Source organism: Lynx canadensis, chromosome A1, assembly GCF_007474595.2.
Source record: "Lynx canadensis isolate LIC74 chromosome A1, mLynCan4.pri.v2, whole genome shotgun sequence".
Lineage (NCBI taxonomy): Eukaryota > Metazoa > Chordata > Mammalia > Carnivora > Felidae > Lynx > Lynx canadensis.
In genome coordinates, this window is record NC_044303.2 from 177,396,858 (window position 1) to 177,412,668 (window position 15,811).

Below are 15,811 nucleotides of genomic sequence, written 5' to 3' on the forward strand. Positions count from 1 at the left end.
TTGCCACCACAACATCTGTCTCAACCCAACCACCCTGTCACCTCCCTTTTCTCTTTATAGCATTGGAAACCTTTTTACTACTGGGATAATTTACTTAAAAAGTATGTGTAGGGGCACCTGGGTGGCGCAGTCGGTTAAGCATCCGACTTCAGCCAGGTCACGATCTCGCGGTCCGGGAGTTCGAGCCCCGCGTCAGGCTCTGGGCTGATGGCTCAGAGCCTGGAGCCTGTTTCCGATTCTGTGTCTCCCTCTCTCTCTGCCCCTCCCCCGTTCATGCTCTGTCTCTCTCTGTCCCAAAAATAATAAAAAACGTTGAAAAAAAAAAAAAAAAGTATGTGTAAACCCTGATTTGTCATACTGTATTTGTGATGCAGCGGTATGTACACATTCTGATGTGGTTGACAAATACAAGGGTTGACAAATACATTACTCACTGTTCGGTGTGAATTCTAGCCCACGGTAGTGTTCTCTCTGTCACCACGAGGGAGATGTGTTTTCTTCACTGCTATCCAGACTCCTACCCAGTGTTATAGTGTGTTCCCCTCACCACTTACTGCCAAGAGCTTTCTGCTTCGTGTATATGGCTCAGGGCACCCCCAGGAGGTGGGACAGGGCCTCTGCTGTGCCTGACGAGGTGCGCATCAGGCTCAGTGCAACATGGGGGCCTACTCTTGCTTTTATACTGCATGCCCCCACATCAGCTCCTCCCCAGGGCCCCCTACTCTACAAATAGAGTGGAGATGCTAGTCCCCAGGGCACCGAAGCACTTACCAGGCAAAAGGAGTAAATGAAAAGGAGTTCTTTCTTCTTTGAAGAGTCTGGGTCCCTGGGGCTGACTTGGCTTTTCTTCATTCACTGGAGATGATGTGGAATGGAGAATCTCTGTTTCCTAATGGAATAACTCATGTCGCTATATAACAGTACTGACTTGTTATTCTCTCCCACCCCTTTCTTTCCTGTGCAGGGAGCATGTTGGGAAAAAGAAATCTGGTAAGAATATTTTTCCATTTTCTCCTATTCATTCAATGGTGAGCATACCCCTACTCTGCACCGATGGTTGCCAATCCCTGGGCACTGCCTGAGGGATACAGCATGGGACTGGGTGGGTGGATGGGTGGGTGGATGGGTTGATGCTTGATTGATTGGTTGATACCCCAGTCTGTTTTCCAAAAAAAGTGTTGGAGGTTGTTGCATCCTGTGTCAAAAAGTTAGAGTGGATAAGACCTGCTGTCTTTCCCTGAGAATGCCTCAGAGGAATAGGGGAGCCCGATATCTCCTGACCACCTGTAGGGGATTAAATACCTTTATTCTGCTGTAGACAGAGGAATGTGGTGACTCACAGCTAAGAGCATTCTTCTCAGGTGTTGGAAGGGGTCACAAAAGGAGGGACACTGGGTCTTAAAGAGTGAACGGGAGCTTTCCACAGAGCGAAGGGGCAGTTAGGGCTGCGGGGAGGTGCACAGGCGGGAGGCACAGGTTTGGGCCCAGCCTCTGGGCTGCTATTATTGCTGGGCAATAAGGGCCACTCTTTCCACCACCTCTGGCACTCACTCCCTTCTCCCGGGCACCAGTTCCCTTCCTTCCCAGCACCCCTTCCACTCCCTAGAGCAGTGATGGGAAAAGAGAAGGTGGGGATTTAGGTATGCACAGAGGAATGATTGAGTCATCGCAGGCCTGCGGTTGATAACTTTAGACTCACAATAGTCCAACCTTTTCTTCTGCAAACCCAGTATTATCTGCCCCCCCTCCCCGTATCTGCAGAGTCCCCTACCCACACCACCACACCTGGAGCCAGCATGGTCCTCAGAGCTTCCAGAATTCCAAGTTCTTTTATGTATCTAGGACTCCAGGAAGTTTGAGGGCATTGATAATGCTGTGGGGAGAGAAGGGCCAAGCAGAGATCCCAGAAGTAAAAAAGGATGCCTGCCTCCTCTCGTGGCCCTCCATTTCCTCATCTGTAAAATGGGGGATAATAATAGTAATCCATCTTGGAGGGTTATTGTAGGATTTATAGTAATATGTATAAAGCACTCAGACCAGTGCCTGGCACATTTTAAGTGATACGTGTTTGCTGCCGTCTTTATAGCGCTGCCATTAATTCAAAGCGCATGGATGTCCCTGTCCAGCATCAGTAGAAATTCCAAATTCAGTAGCCCTGGTCCCTTTACTGCCCCCTGGGTACAGGGCCTGTGGTCAGCTTTACAGGGCCCAAGCTGTGCTTGCAAGGGAAAGTAGAGAGGAGCTAGGTCTCTGCCTCAAGGTCTCGTGTCTGGAACGAACGCCCGCCTTTCCCCAGCCAGTCTGTTTAGAGCTGCACTTTGCGTTTAATAAGTACTGGCCAGAGCCATGGCATCCTGTTCAAGCTGTGCACGGCCCTTGGGCTCTGAGGATAATGATACGTTTCTTAGAAAAGAACAGAGAGGAGAAGAGGAACTCTTGGGCTGATCACAAGAGTTTCTGGCTTTGAGTGTGCAGAGACTTTCCTGGAGGGAATGGCTGAAGGAAGAGAGGAAAGAGACAGCTCTAGTTTGCAAAAACCAAAGTGTCCGGTCGGAACAGGCTTGATGAGGGGACTGGTCTGGAAAAGAGAGAAGAAGCTCTAATTTGTGGTGATGACTATTACATCATTCACCTGCAATGATGGAGGGGTGGATTTATTTATAGTTCAGCTGGATGGAAAATAACATTTTTCTTTTCAGACTAAGGACCCATGCGGAGATGAGCCTTATTTTTTTATCTGACCTTTGAACTCTTCCTCTGTGTTAGTAATGGCCTTCTTGATTGAGTGTGAAAGGGATTTAAGGTCGACAGCCCAAACCCAGAGATTTCTGTGCTGGTACTCTGAATTGAAGAAAGCTCACCTGTCTCCAGAATTTGCCAGCAGACTGGCTAATGTGGTCTCAACTTCTGCTCATCTTGCAAGAAAAAAATCCTCCCACCAAAATTTAAGAGGTCATCTGATTATTTAAGGAGCGTCTTTCTTCTTGATTTTTCTACCCTTTACTTATTGAAGTATACTCTGATTTACTGGCTCTTCCAGTAAGACTGGCAGTATGGTCAATTTCTGGAAAGAAAATCCCACTTTATCATTGCTCACTATATTTTGCCATAACAAAAAAACTATTGACTGAGTGGCTTAAACGACAGAAGCTTATTTCTTTCCAAGTATGGAGCCTGGAAGTCTGAGATCAAGGTGCTGGCATTATCAGGTTCTGGCAAGAGCCCTTTTCCTGGCTTCTAGGCTGCTGCCTTCTCTCTGTGTCCTCCCATGGCAGAGAGAGACCAAGAGCGAGCCCTCTGGTGTCTCTTCTAGTAAGGGCACTAGCCCCATCCTGGGGGCCCCACCCTCATGACCTCATCGAAACCTAATTACCTCCCAAAGGCCCCACCTCCAGATGCCATCCCATGGGAGTTAAAGCTTCAGTATATGAATTTTAGAGGGACAGAATTCAGTCCATGGCAGTTATCTTTAAAATTCAAAACAAGTCAGGGCACCTGGGTGGCTCAGTTGGTTAAGCATACACCTCCAGCTCAGGTCATGATCTTGCGGTCCATGAGTTTGACCCTGACATTGGTCTCTGTGCTGACAGCTCAGAGCCTGGAGCCTGCTTCAGATTCTGTGTCTCCCTCTCTCTCTGCCCCTCCCCTGCTCACTGTTTCTCTCAAAAATAAACATTAAAAATTTTTTTAATAAAATTCAAAACATGTCATCATGAATCAAAACATCCCAACTAGGAAATTCTGTGGTAGATTAGGCACTGTACCTCTTGAGAATATTTTATAGCACTTCCTCAATGTCAAAATCACCCTTCTGCTGTCGAATCTCCTCCTTTATGCTGACCTTTTCCTTCTCTTATTCCTGCTGGACCACAAGAATGACACTGCTTACCTAGGAACACTTTGATTTCAAACTTGTAGCTCCTAGTACTTACCTACCTGCATCAACTTGAGGTATTGCTATTACATGCATTATAGAGCTTGGGTGCAATATCACTGTCCACCGGTAGGTGTCCACCTAAAGCCTGAAGCCTAGTGTGGCCTGAAGCCTAGTGTGAGAATTCTGGTAGTCAAACCAATGAGGTTTTCGTAAGTTGAGTGCTCTGGGTAAAATGAAGGCAAAAGAACTGTTGGAAAGGCAGCCCCATGTACTTTTTTCTGAACCACTTAATGGCAGGGTACTTCAGTATAAAAGCTGCTGTCGTAGAAGAAGAAGGAGTTGTAAGACAGAGACGTGGCCCCTGAGCGAGTCTTGGAGGAAGTGCCAGCCCTGAGCCCTGTGCCAGTACCAGATCTGCTCATGGCCATCCCAGAGTCCTAACCCTTGCTCCCTGACCTCCTCACTTCCTGGATTTGTGTCTTGTTTGCAGTGAGTCCCGTGATTTTCTGATTCTGTCACTGCTGTTGGTTCTCCCAAATCCCCTTGGCAGCATGGTTGGGAGAGTTGGTGCAGAAATGAATAGATCACTCCATTGATCAGATTCCTGAAAACTATATGGTACAGGTGTACCACCATCAGTTGTTAAAACTGGGTGGCAACAATTAACTTTTTGGACAGAGCAATCATACTTAACTGGACCCTGACTTAATCGAAGCTCTATCCCTACTTGTAGGCAAGAAGGAACAGTCTTTGGTCGCCCATAAGATGGACAGGTGCCTTCTGTAACTCTCAACACAGGAGGAGGCTTGGCGCCATGCAAAGCAAAGAGTTTCTAGAAGTTTCCCTTCATCATTTGTCGATTCAGTCCACAAATATCCGTTGAGTGTCTGTGCTAAGTGGCGAGTGAACAGGACAGACGCAGTTGTTGATTAAATGTTTACTAAGCACCTACTGTGTACCTGACAGTGGTCTAGGCCCCCAGGGAATGCAAAGGTAAACAAGATGTGGGAAGCCTTCTTACAGTCTGGTAGAACGAATAGGTGGATAAAGAAAATGAAATGTTGTAGGTATGGCAAAGGAAGACATTTTAATTTCTTTCTGAGGAAGGAAGTCTGCCAAGGGTGAGTTTTAGAATATTCTTTTTTTTTCCTTCAGATGTTCATTGAGCCTAGTAGGTGCCCTTCACATTCTAGGCCAGATGTTGGCAAACTTTTTCTCTGAAGGGCCAGAAAGCAAATATTTTAGGGTTTGCAGGCCACATACAGGTTCTGTCAATAATAATAATAATTTTTCCTCTTCCTCTCCTTCTCCTTTACAACCCTATAAAAATAGGACAACTTTCCAAATTCCCTTTGCACCAAAGCAGACCACATGGGCCTGTGAGCCTTTAGGCAGGGAGTCCAACACTAAACAAGAGCCTGCACTCATGGGGCTTATGTTCTAGAGTGGGAAAACAGACAGGAAAACTAGTGACTACACAGACTCTGTGGTTTTTTTTTTTTTTTTAACTCTATGGCAAAATAAAATTAGGTGAGGCAGTGCAGGGTGGTCAAGAGAAGGTTCCGTTGATGAGATACCACTTGAGCAGGACGCTGAACCATGCAATTTCCTATGCCATATTGGGGACAGTGAAGAAGACATGGTCAGAGAGATCAGGCAGGACCCCCTGGGCCACCGGGCTTTTCCTGAGTGAGGCAGAGCCACTGTAGGGTCTTGACCTTTGGGGAACATGATCTTACACATCTTTTGAAAGGATCACTATAGCTGCTGTGTCCAGAGCAAATCGTAGCAGTCAAGGCTGGGGCAAGAGACGAGTTAGGCTAAGAATAGGTGGTTCCCACGTGAATGCAGAGGAGAGGAAAAGGCATCCTGAAAACAGCCTATGATGTTTTCTAGGTACACCAGGGATGAGGGAGCCAAAAGACACGGCCATAAAGGCCAGCAGAGTCCAGATTGTAGAGAACCTGAGGGCATTGGGGAGCCACAGCAGGTGCTGAGCAGGGAGAGGCATGATCAGAGTAGCATTTTTGAAGCAAGCACTCTGCAATATGGAGGACAGACCGGAGGGGCAGGATAGAGACCAGTTATAAGTGTCGTTTCCCTCCTCCCCCCACCCACCACCACCACCATCCCAAAGAAGCCTCACTCAGTCCCTGGTGCAGAGGATGTGAGTAAAGTCAGGTGACGAAGCGCTAAAAAGGTCCACCCGCATCAAACCTGTGGCTCTGTGACAAAGAATCCCGACCTGCCTCCAGGTGGCAGCAGAGAACCCCCAGGCATGAGTACAGCCGCACTGTGACTCCACCAGCCCCCTGACTTCCTGCCCAGAAGACCCTGGGCACCTGAGCAGTGGGCACAAGTTCCAACCTGACTGTGAAGTGGATACTTTTCTCCTGTCTTCTCCAGTTCTTTCTCTCAAATTAAGGCACAGAGAAACACAGTTGGCCTGGATACAGCCCACCAGAGGGCCAAATCAGAAGAGTAGCTGCATTCCTGGGATTGTGATCCCCAAGGCAGGGTATATCCCGGGGTAAAAACTCTAGACTCTGGAGTCTCTACCTCTTGCATTCCCTGGGGAAATTGTCCCCAGCTCTCAATGGCCAGGAGCCTCCAGCAAGCCAGAATCTACCTCCATTCACTTACGTGGTAGGATCTTTTTGGGCCCAGTGCCAGGTGGTTCAGGACACCATCAAGACTTCCGCTGTCCAGAGCTTATTATCTAGTGGGGGCAGCAGGAGGGGCAATAACCAGCTTGCTCGAAGGCGACTGAAAGCCCGGCTGGGCTGGCTGGGGCGGACTGTTGTGCTCAAGGCAATGAGGAAGTCAGCCCCGCAGGCCAGCCTCAGGAGAGGTGCTGGAGGAGAGAAGATACCCCTGAGAGACACAAGGAAATAAAACTTGGCCTTACTGGTCCCTGGGGGTGCTCACAGGTGCTCATGGGAACCCACAGGGAAGGAAAGCAAGCGGGCCTCAGACCACACTTCCTTCCCTAGCGTCTTTTCTTTCCTCACCTACCCCCACACTGGGAGCCTTTGAGCCAGGTGGACCTGATTCAAGTCTGGCTTTGTCACCATCCAGCTGTGGGACCCGAGGGAAGTCACTTGATATCTCAGGGCCTCTCTTTTCGTGTCTGTAAAACAAGGTAGTAGCCACCTTCCAGGTGGTTGTGTTGACATAGTTTATGTATGGTGTGCAGCCATACAGTTTACGTGTGATGTGATGGGCATTCGCGTGGGGCTGCTTCCCTCCAGACCTGCTCCCGAACCTTCGGCCTACATCTCCCTCTCTCTCCTCTGCTCTTTCTCTGTTCCCGTGCTTTCTCTACCCAGGGTGGCCCTGGAACCCTCCCACTCCTGTTTCCCTCCATCAACCTCAGCTGGGAAGAGGCACTGGCCTCAGTCACAGAGCCAAGAGGCAGTAACGCTTCACCCTGCTACAATGCCCTATTCTGGCTTCCCACATCAAAAATTCAGAGCGCATGGTGCTGACAAAGGGCTTTTGTGCTCTTTCTGGATGCCGGAGGCTGGAGGGCACTGGCATGCTGGTAAATACTTCACAACCAGCTTTCTGATCGAAAGCCCTGCTTTGTAGCATTTGCCAATATCCATGGTGTAAATACTCCCACGGTGGCCAATTTCAAGCTACCGGCAAGGCGCCACCCAACAGAGCTGGGAAGAGATGCACAAAACGGGCTCAGGGTGGCCTGGCGCTCGCACACCACTCCGTTACCGGGTGTGCTTGGACACAGAGAGGTGGGATTCCCTGGCTATTTCAGTTGTTTATGGAAACGATAGGAGGAAATGCTGTGAATCAGGACTTGCAGAAAATGAAGACCCTGTGGCCAGAAATGTCAGGCTGCCCTCCCACCGCATTCCGTCTGCTGCTCTAAGAGAGCCATTCCCTTCTCTTTGGAGTCTCTGAATGCAGATTTCCCTTTACATCAGCCATAGTCTGCAATATCTTTTCTTTTGTTAGGCAGGTGTGATTTACTGCTTAACCAGGACCACACAACTCCAGAGGGCACCATCCACCGCGTCCTGTGGAAACTGCCTCTCCTGGCGCACCTGTCCACACCCTTCTCTCCCACTGCCACTGCCATGGTCCAAAGCCACCGCCGTCTCCTGCCTGACAGCTGGTCTCCGTCTGGTCTCCTGCTTTCTTTCCGGGCTCCGTGTGGCAGCCAGAATTATCTTTCTAAAGATGTAAATCTGTACTTGTCATTCCTTTCTTCAAGTCCTCTCCTGGCTTTCTACTTGAGGGTGAAAAAAATCCAAACTTCTTACCTGCCTGCTCTGGCCCTTGCCTGCCTGTGTGTCTTCATATGGGACCGCTGTCCTCACTTACTGGACTTCAGTCCCCTGCCCTCCTCCCAGTTCCTAGAAGGCTCCGGGCCCTTTCCCATCCGAGAGTCTGGCTGCACCGTTCTTTCCCCATCCTCTCATGTCTCCTGTTCATGCCTCTGTCTTAGGGAGGTCTTGTTCACCACCCATTGAATGTGGCATCCCCTTTCCCAGTCTTGGTCCAGCTTCCTGGTTGTTTCCAGCAAGGTAGCTATCAAAAATTAATACTTCTATTATCCTGTATACTTGTCATGATGTATATTTGTTTATGTGCCCCAACTAGGTTAACTTACTTGAGACTGGGAGTCATGTCTGTTTCATTCACTTTAGTACCCCCAGCACCTAATAGAGGGTCTGGAACATCACTGGTGACTTCCTGAATTACGAGATGAGTGATTTTGGATGGGCGGGTGGATGGACGGATAAATGGATGGAAGGAAGGATTGGTATGCATGAATGCACTTTCCCATCAGGCTGTCTGCTTCTTCAAGGCAGGTACCATATCTTGACCAACTCTGAATCCCCAGTGCCTTGCACAGTGTCTGCATAGAATAGGTATTTGGTAAATTTTGGTGGTTGCACGAGCAAATTATGCAGGAAGGAATGGATGAGGTGACCCTCAAGGTAAGTCCTATGATAGCTTCTTTCTCTCTTTGGAATGTTCTCCTGACCCACCCTTCTCCCCTGGCTCTCGCTCCTTCACGTGTGGGCAGTGGCTGCATGTGGGTTTTGTATCCACAGGGGGTGACCTGACCTCAGTGGACCCCATGGTACTGGAACAGTATGTGGTGGTGGCAGACTACCAGAAGCAGGAGAGCTCGGAGATCAGCCTCAGCGTGGGGCAGGTGGTGGACATCATCGAGAAGAACGAGTCAGGTAGGGGAACTAAACCATCTCCCTCCCGGCCCTACACTGTCCCCGAGCCCCTAGGACAGGAGATGTTTAGAAACACAGAAACAGCAATCGCTGATCTGAGCTGGGCCGTTTCCACAGATCCAGCTGACAACCTCTTAGAAAGCTGCCTCTGTTTGATCACGGTGCTCAGATATCCCCCTTGGTCACAACTCGCCAGCATCCTGTTGGGTCCGTTGTTACCGATTTATTCTGAGGGTCACATTTCGTGAACGGGTCTTCTGGTTTCAAAGCCACTTAGAGACATGGAGTCCAGCATTCCGCTGGAACATTGCCTTTGATTACCGTGGGAGTCTTCACGAAGGCTCCGCCAGCTGTGGGCTCTGGTGGGAACGGACACGCCACCTGACTCTTCGGCCCACCTGGCATCACGGGGGCCACTGGTCATGTACACTGGCCAGGTCTGGGACGGAATGTGGTATGATCCGACACTGAGCCTGAACTCTGCACCTCACAGCAGTCCAGCTTGCTGCTCCTCTCAGTCCATCAATGCTCTCGTATGCAAAATATGCAAAATAGAAAACGCTGCTACTTCAAAGAGCTATTATAAGGATCAAATGAGATAGTGCCTAGAGTGTGCCTGGCACACAATAGGTACTCAAGGATGTGGGTTTCCCTCCAGGTTGCCTTCCTTAGCCACAGAGTAGCCATCAGCACTATCGAAAGAAAAGGGCAAGGAGTAGGGAATGAGCAGCTCCTCTCCAGGAAAAAGTGGCATAAACCCACCCGCTTTGTTGTGGCTAAAATGTGACCTTGCCTAATAATATGATTGGCAGGCCCGTCTTTGTGACACCCCATTGACCAGTTAAGGACCAGCAAACGGCCAACAAACAGAGGGAAAGCTGTGTCTGCAGCAGCATCTGAATCATGTTACCACAGTCATGAGATCTGCATTAGCCAACCAAACTCGTTAATTACTCAATATAGCAACTACCATCCCTGCATCACAGCCAAAGAAACAAGACGCTAAGTGACGTGGTCACTCACCCCAGATCTCATGACAGGTTACCGAGCTGGAATTCCAAACCAATTCCAGCTGGCCCCAAGGGCACGTGACTTTCTGATTCCTGGGAATGAATATGTGCTCCGCAGGGACTAAGGAAGGCAGCCCCCACCCCTCTGGGCAGCCCGCTTGCGTGAAGTCGGGAAGACTCCGCGGCTGGGAGGAGAGTAGAAGCCAGGATGGGGTGTTGAGGATAAGCCTCGTGTGTCCAGAAGGCGGCAGGGAAAAGGAGGCAGACAATGAAATCTTCCTGGGGCCAAAAAACTGGCAACATTTATTTTTAATTGTATTTTACCAGCCAAGTAATACTGGACACATTCTTCTTAGAACAACCATAAAGTTAAAATCTGCTTTTTCCACTAGCTTCAACATTAGTCCCCTTTCAAAACCCCAAATAGACCCTCTAACGGTTCACTCTGAATCCTTCTTGATAACTGTATACACGTACATATACGTATGTGTATATATGTGTCTTTGTGCATGTGTGTATGTGTGTGAACTGTATGTCTACATGTGTGCCCATACATAGATCCGTAACCATATGCACACACACACAACATTTTGTGTGTGTTGATACAACTTTATAGTTTAACCCCAGTGTTATCATTCTGTACCTTTTGATCATTTTGATCTGCAACATACTTTTTAGTCAACATTCAGCTTTTATTCCCTTAACATCTGCCTACTGTTGATCTACATAAGCCATATTTTTCTCTACCATGAATAGAATATCTGTGCACACTGGTGAGTGTTTCTTTAGGTTAGACAATGAGACATAGAACTACTGGACCGTAGGTACACATATTTTGAATTTCAAGATCCTGCCAAATTGCCTCCAAACTGGTCATGGCAATTTACTCTCCCTCTAGCAATGCATGAGGCATTGGTGCAGAGTTAAGAGCTGAGACTGTGAGGCTAGGACAGCCTAGGAATGAATCCTGGCTCTGCCACTTTCTTTGTGACCTTAGTCAAGTCACTGCCTCTCTCTGAGCCTCGGCTTCCTCATCTGTAGAATGGGGCAGTAATAGTAGGCAGCTCGTAGGGCTATTGTGAGGATCCCGCCAGTCAGATGTCAAGCACTGCGACAGTCTGGCACACGTTACTGTCGTTATATAGTGAGTTTCCTGAACCCCCACACAAATACCGGCAGATACGAGTTCTTAGGAAGACATACGATGTATCTTCTAATTTCTGGTTTTCCACAGACTTATCCACCCCATTCACTCGCGCGCGCGCACACACACACACACACACACACACACACACACACACAGCCACCAAAACTTGTATTGCAAAAGGAGTGTCCAGCCGAGTAAAGTAGGTGACTTCCAAGTCAGGGAGGTCAAAAGCAAAGGCCTCCCTGTAAAACCAGAAAGGCTACTCAGTAGGCTGCCCCTTCCTTCTCTTCTTTTTTGGGGTCTCCAGGGCTTGGAGGTATGTGATCTTGGGGAGCAGATCCTGTTTTTCCATTATACTGTGCAGAGCCTGTTGGGCCCTGTGTTAATTTCCGGTTGCCATTGTGATGAAATACCACAAACTTAGTGGCCTCGAACCACGTAAATTATTTATCTTACAGTTCTGTAGGTCTCAAGTCCAAATTGGGTCCCACTGGGCTAACATCAAGGCGTTGGCAGGGCTGAGTTCCCATCTGCAGGTTCTGGATAGGATTTGCTTCTCTGCCTTTTCCAGTCAGTTTCTAGAGGCCACCCCATCCCTTGGCTCATGGTCCCTCCCCAGTCCTCAGAGCCAGCAGTACTGTGCCTCTCTCGTCTTTCCTCCACAGCCACACCTCCCTGACTCTTTTTCTGCCTCCTCTGTAATGCATGGGGCCCACCCTGATAACCCCAGATAACCCCCTATTTGTAGTTCAGCTGCTTTGCAACCTTGATCCCACCACCTGCAACCTTAGTTCCTTAACATAGGCACAGGTTCCCAGGATGAGGGCACAGACATCTTTGGCCAGTCACTGTTCTGCCTGCCACAGGGTACAAGCCCTTCTCGAAAGGAGGAGGACCTGAGTCTGGGTGAGAGGCCTCTCAGTTACACTGCAGCCAGATTTACTTTGACATGAGCAAATGCAAACTCAGTGTCTCAGATAAGTCATCAGGGCAGTGGCTTCAGTATCTCTTAGCCCTGGGTGCACATAGCAGCTTTGCCCTGAGCCTTGTGAACTTGGACAAGCGTACTGACTTCTTGGAGCCTCAGTTTCCTCATCTGTGCAATGGGGATGATAATCTGAAGATTATATAAAACAGTGTAAGTAAAATGGTTAGTGCCTTGCATACCTTAGTGAAGATAGCTACATTCTTTACTCTCACCATTCAGGATGACCTTTCTCTCCCCTGTCCCAGCTCAGAAGTGGGTTTTTTCTTTCTTTCTTTCTTTCTTTCTTTCTTTCTTTCTTTCTTTCTTTCTTTCTTTCTTTCTCTCTCTCTTTCTTTCTTTCTTTCTTTCTTTTTAAGTTTATTTATTTATTTTGAGAGAGACAAAGACAGCGTGAGCAGGGGAAGGGCAGAGAGAGAGGGAGACAGAGAATCCCAAGCAGGCTCCACACTGTCAGCACATAGCCCAATGTGGGGCTCAAACTCAAAAAACCATGAGATTATGACCTGAGCCGAAACCAAGAGTCAGACGTTTAACCAACTCAGCCACCTAGGTGCCCCTTCTTTTTTTTTTTTTTTTTTTAATGTTTATTTATTTTTGAGAGAGAGAGAGTGTGTGTGTGTGTGAGAGAGAGAGAGAGAAGGGGGGCAGGCACAGAGGGAGGGGGACAGAGGATCCAAAGCAGGCTCTGTGCTGCCAGCAGTGAGCCCGATATGGGGCTCAAACTCACAAACTGTGAGATCATGACCTGAGCTGAAGTCCGATGCTTAACCACCCAGGCGCCCCAGAAGTGGGTTTCTTCTTAGGCTATTCTTAGCAGTTAGCAGGCAGCTAACATGGGTAGTTGTGTTCCATGATAAAATGGCAACTTTTTTGCCTTACCCTAAGCGTGGACTCATAGTGGCTGAACATATTATTATACTCTGACCCCCAAGCTTCACATCTGACCCAACTAACATCAGTCTGCACTCTCATTTTCCAGGTTGGTGGTTTGTCAGCACGGCTGAAGAGCAAGGCTGGGTCCCCGCAACCTGCCTGGAAGGGCAGGATGGTATGCAGGATGAGTTTTCACTACAGCCTGAAGAAGGTAGGAAGGAGTTGGAGCCTTGCACTTGCCGTGGGGTTGGGGCTAACAGCAAGCCCACCCTTAGGGGCCTTTGGGAGCCAACCCAGGTGAGGCTAGCCAGAGCTGGGGACCTAATACTTCCATGGGACCCCCAGGAGGGCCCCAGCCTGATCACCCCAGCACCTCACTATTCCTCACTCGAACCATTCTGACGGCCAAGATGCTGGGCTCCTTCCAGCTCATTCGCAAGACATCTGAAAGTATCAACGTGTGCTTTCTCAGTGACCAGTCTGGGTGTCAGCATTAGGCCTGACCCTCTCCACGCACACTTCCGTTTCCTGGAGAACTTACCCTACAGGTGTCCTGAAGGGTGGTTCCTACAATGCCAAAAATGCTAACGCCCAGCTGACTCTGTTTTCCCCACTAGAAGCATTCCTGAGACTAGAGTAGGAGTCCATCTTAGCTAATAAATCGAAGGGTTTTAGAGTCAGACCTGAATGTGAGTTAGCTGAGTTGGGCCAGCACCTTAACCTCTCTCCACCTCAGCCTCCTCCTCTAAAAATGGAAATGATGATGTCTGTACCATGAGATTTTTTTTCTTAATTAAAGGAGATTCCACATGCAAAGCATTTGGCAAAGAACCGGAGACAATAAATAACTAGGAACAGTTATTAAATAACTATGCCTTACCCAGGGGTGACTATTTGGGCTTTTAGCTGACTGTTCGGGGGAAAGCACAAAACCACTTTTTGTGTTTATCAGAAAAGAGGGTGACAAAAGGGGGATAATTCTATGCTGAAAGGTTAATAAAAAATGTATATGTGGGTTTGCATTTAGTTTTATTACAGCCAGCACCCCTCATCGAAAACGTATGTCGTTTTACTGGTGGTTTTGTGGGGCCCCCAAGCTCTGAGGGGCTGGGCAACTCAAAGAATCCACTCAGATTCAGGGGTTGTGATGCATGAGAGCTGTAGCTCCCTTAGGCAGTTGATGATGACCATTGTGGGCACCCCGCTGTAAGAGACTGATTGTTAACTCCATCTGATAGATGAGGAGACAGGCTCAGAAAGGTAGAGACACTTGCTTGGGGCCACACAGCTAAAAGGTGGAGAGATCCCACATTTTCCTAAGTTTGCACATTTTTCTTCTCACTTGACACAAGGGCTTCTTTTAGTGCCTCTTTATAAGTCACGCTAGGAATAGAATTATATCTACTGGTGGCCTCTGCACCCGAGTTCAAGGTTAATACTCAGGAAGTCGGTCCTTTTAAGATACCTGGGGCTTGGCCTAGGCTCAGAAATAATTCCTCCCAAACGGGAACGCGCACTCAGCGTCCCCTTTGCCTCCAGACACTGGGAGTGCTTTCTTCTCACCTCTGCCTTCTGCCCTTCACCTCTACATGCTGCCTGTCCAGTCTCATGGAGGTACTGGTCTTTGCCCCGGCCTGTGGGCCGCCGCCGGACTCTGGGGGACTTGTATGCCATCAGCTGGCGTCAAGGTGCCTACCTTAGGGTTTTCTTCCCTGTTCGGTGTTTGGAGCTGGGTCCCTGCATCTGCATGCGTCTTCCTGCTCGGGGACTGCCCATGCCTGTTGCATGTGAGAAACAGTGACCTTGCCTGTTCTGTGTGTGTTGGTATGTAGGTTTGGGCAGTATTTCTCGGCCTGGGGCTCTAAAGTTTACCAGGTTGAAAAATAATGCCTGGGGCCTCTATAATGCTGAGCCAGTGACCTGTTTCTTTTATCAGACACATCACAAGGGGAAGAAACCCACATCAAACTGTCCTAGGCCAAAAGGGAAATGTATCAGCTCGTCACTGAAAAGTCTGGGGAAGGACTAGCTTCAAGCATGGCTGGATCCAGGGGCTTGAAAACATTATGGGGACCTGGGACTTAACTCTCCTCCCCTCTGCTCTGCTGTCTACCTTGCCGACACCATTTTCTCATGACAGCAATTCCAGGCACCTTTCAGAGATACCTACCAAAGAAAGTGCTTCTCCTTCAACACAAGTCTTAGGACTGGTTCTGACCGACCCACATGCTATCCCTGAACCAATCACAGTCGCCAGGGGAAGACAGCACTTTGTCCAGGCCGGGGTCCTGCACCCTCCCCGTCCCTCCAAGGCAGTGGTGAGGTCAGCCTTACCCAAACCATGTGGATGGAGGCTGGTAGTGGCGACAGAGAAAGGGCAGACGGACGCTAAGCATGCAGTGTCAGCGGGCACCTGCCATGCAGTCTGCAAGGTTTCCCACTGTAAGGTTTGTTCAGGATCACTAAGTGTTTCATGGAGCCCAGAGAGCGCCTCCGGGTGCCGGAGAATCTCCCTGTGTAATTCAGGTGAGGGGTGGGCCCCCAGGAGTCCAGGGCCCGTAGGACTGACAGCATTTAGTCTAGGACTGAAGCAGCAACCCTTCCCACCCAACCAGAGAGAACTTCTGTGCATCTACGGGTTTGAATTACCCCCTGCACCCCTCACAGCACCCGCACCCACCCTGCAGCTACCATGAGTGA

General features: G+C 49.0%; 1 protein-coding gene across 1 annotated transcript in view; it reads left to right on the top strand.

Moving 5' to 3' along the window:
• Positions 1-15,811, top strand: part of SH3PXD2B (SH3 and PX domains 2B) — a 102,477-nt gene that overhangs the window by 68,788 nt on the left and 17,878 nt on the right. The window contains exons 6-8 of the mRNA XM_030327591.1: positions 965-990; positions 8,959-9,093; positions 13,218-13,322. Coding sequence (XP_030183451.1) covers positions 965-990; positions 8,959-9,093; positions 13,218-13,322 — 266 coding nt within the window. The remainder of the gene's footprint in view (positions 1-964; positions 991-8,958; positions 9,094-13,217; positions 13,323-15,811) is intronic.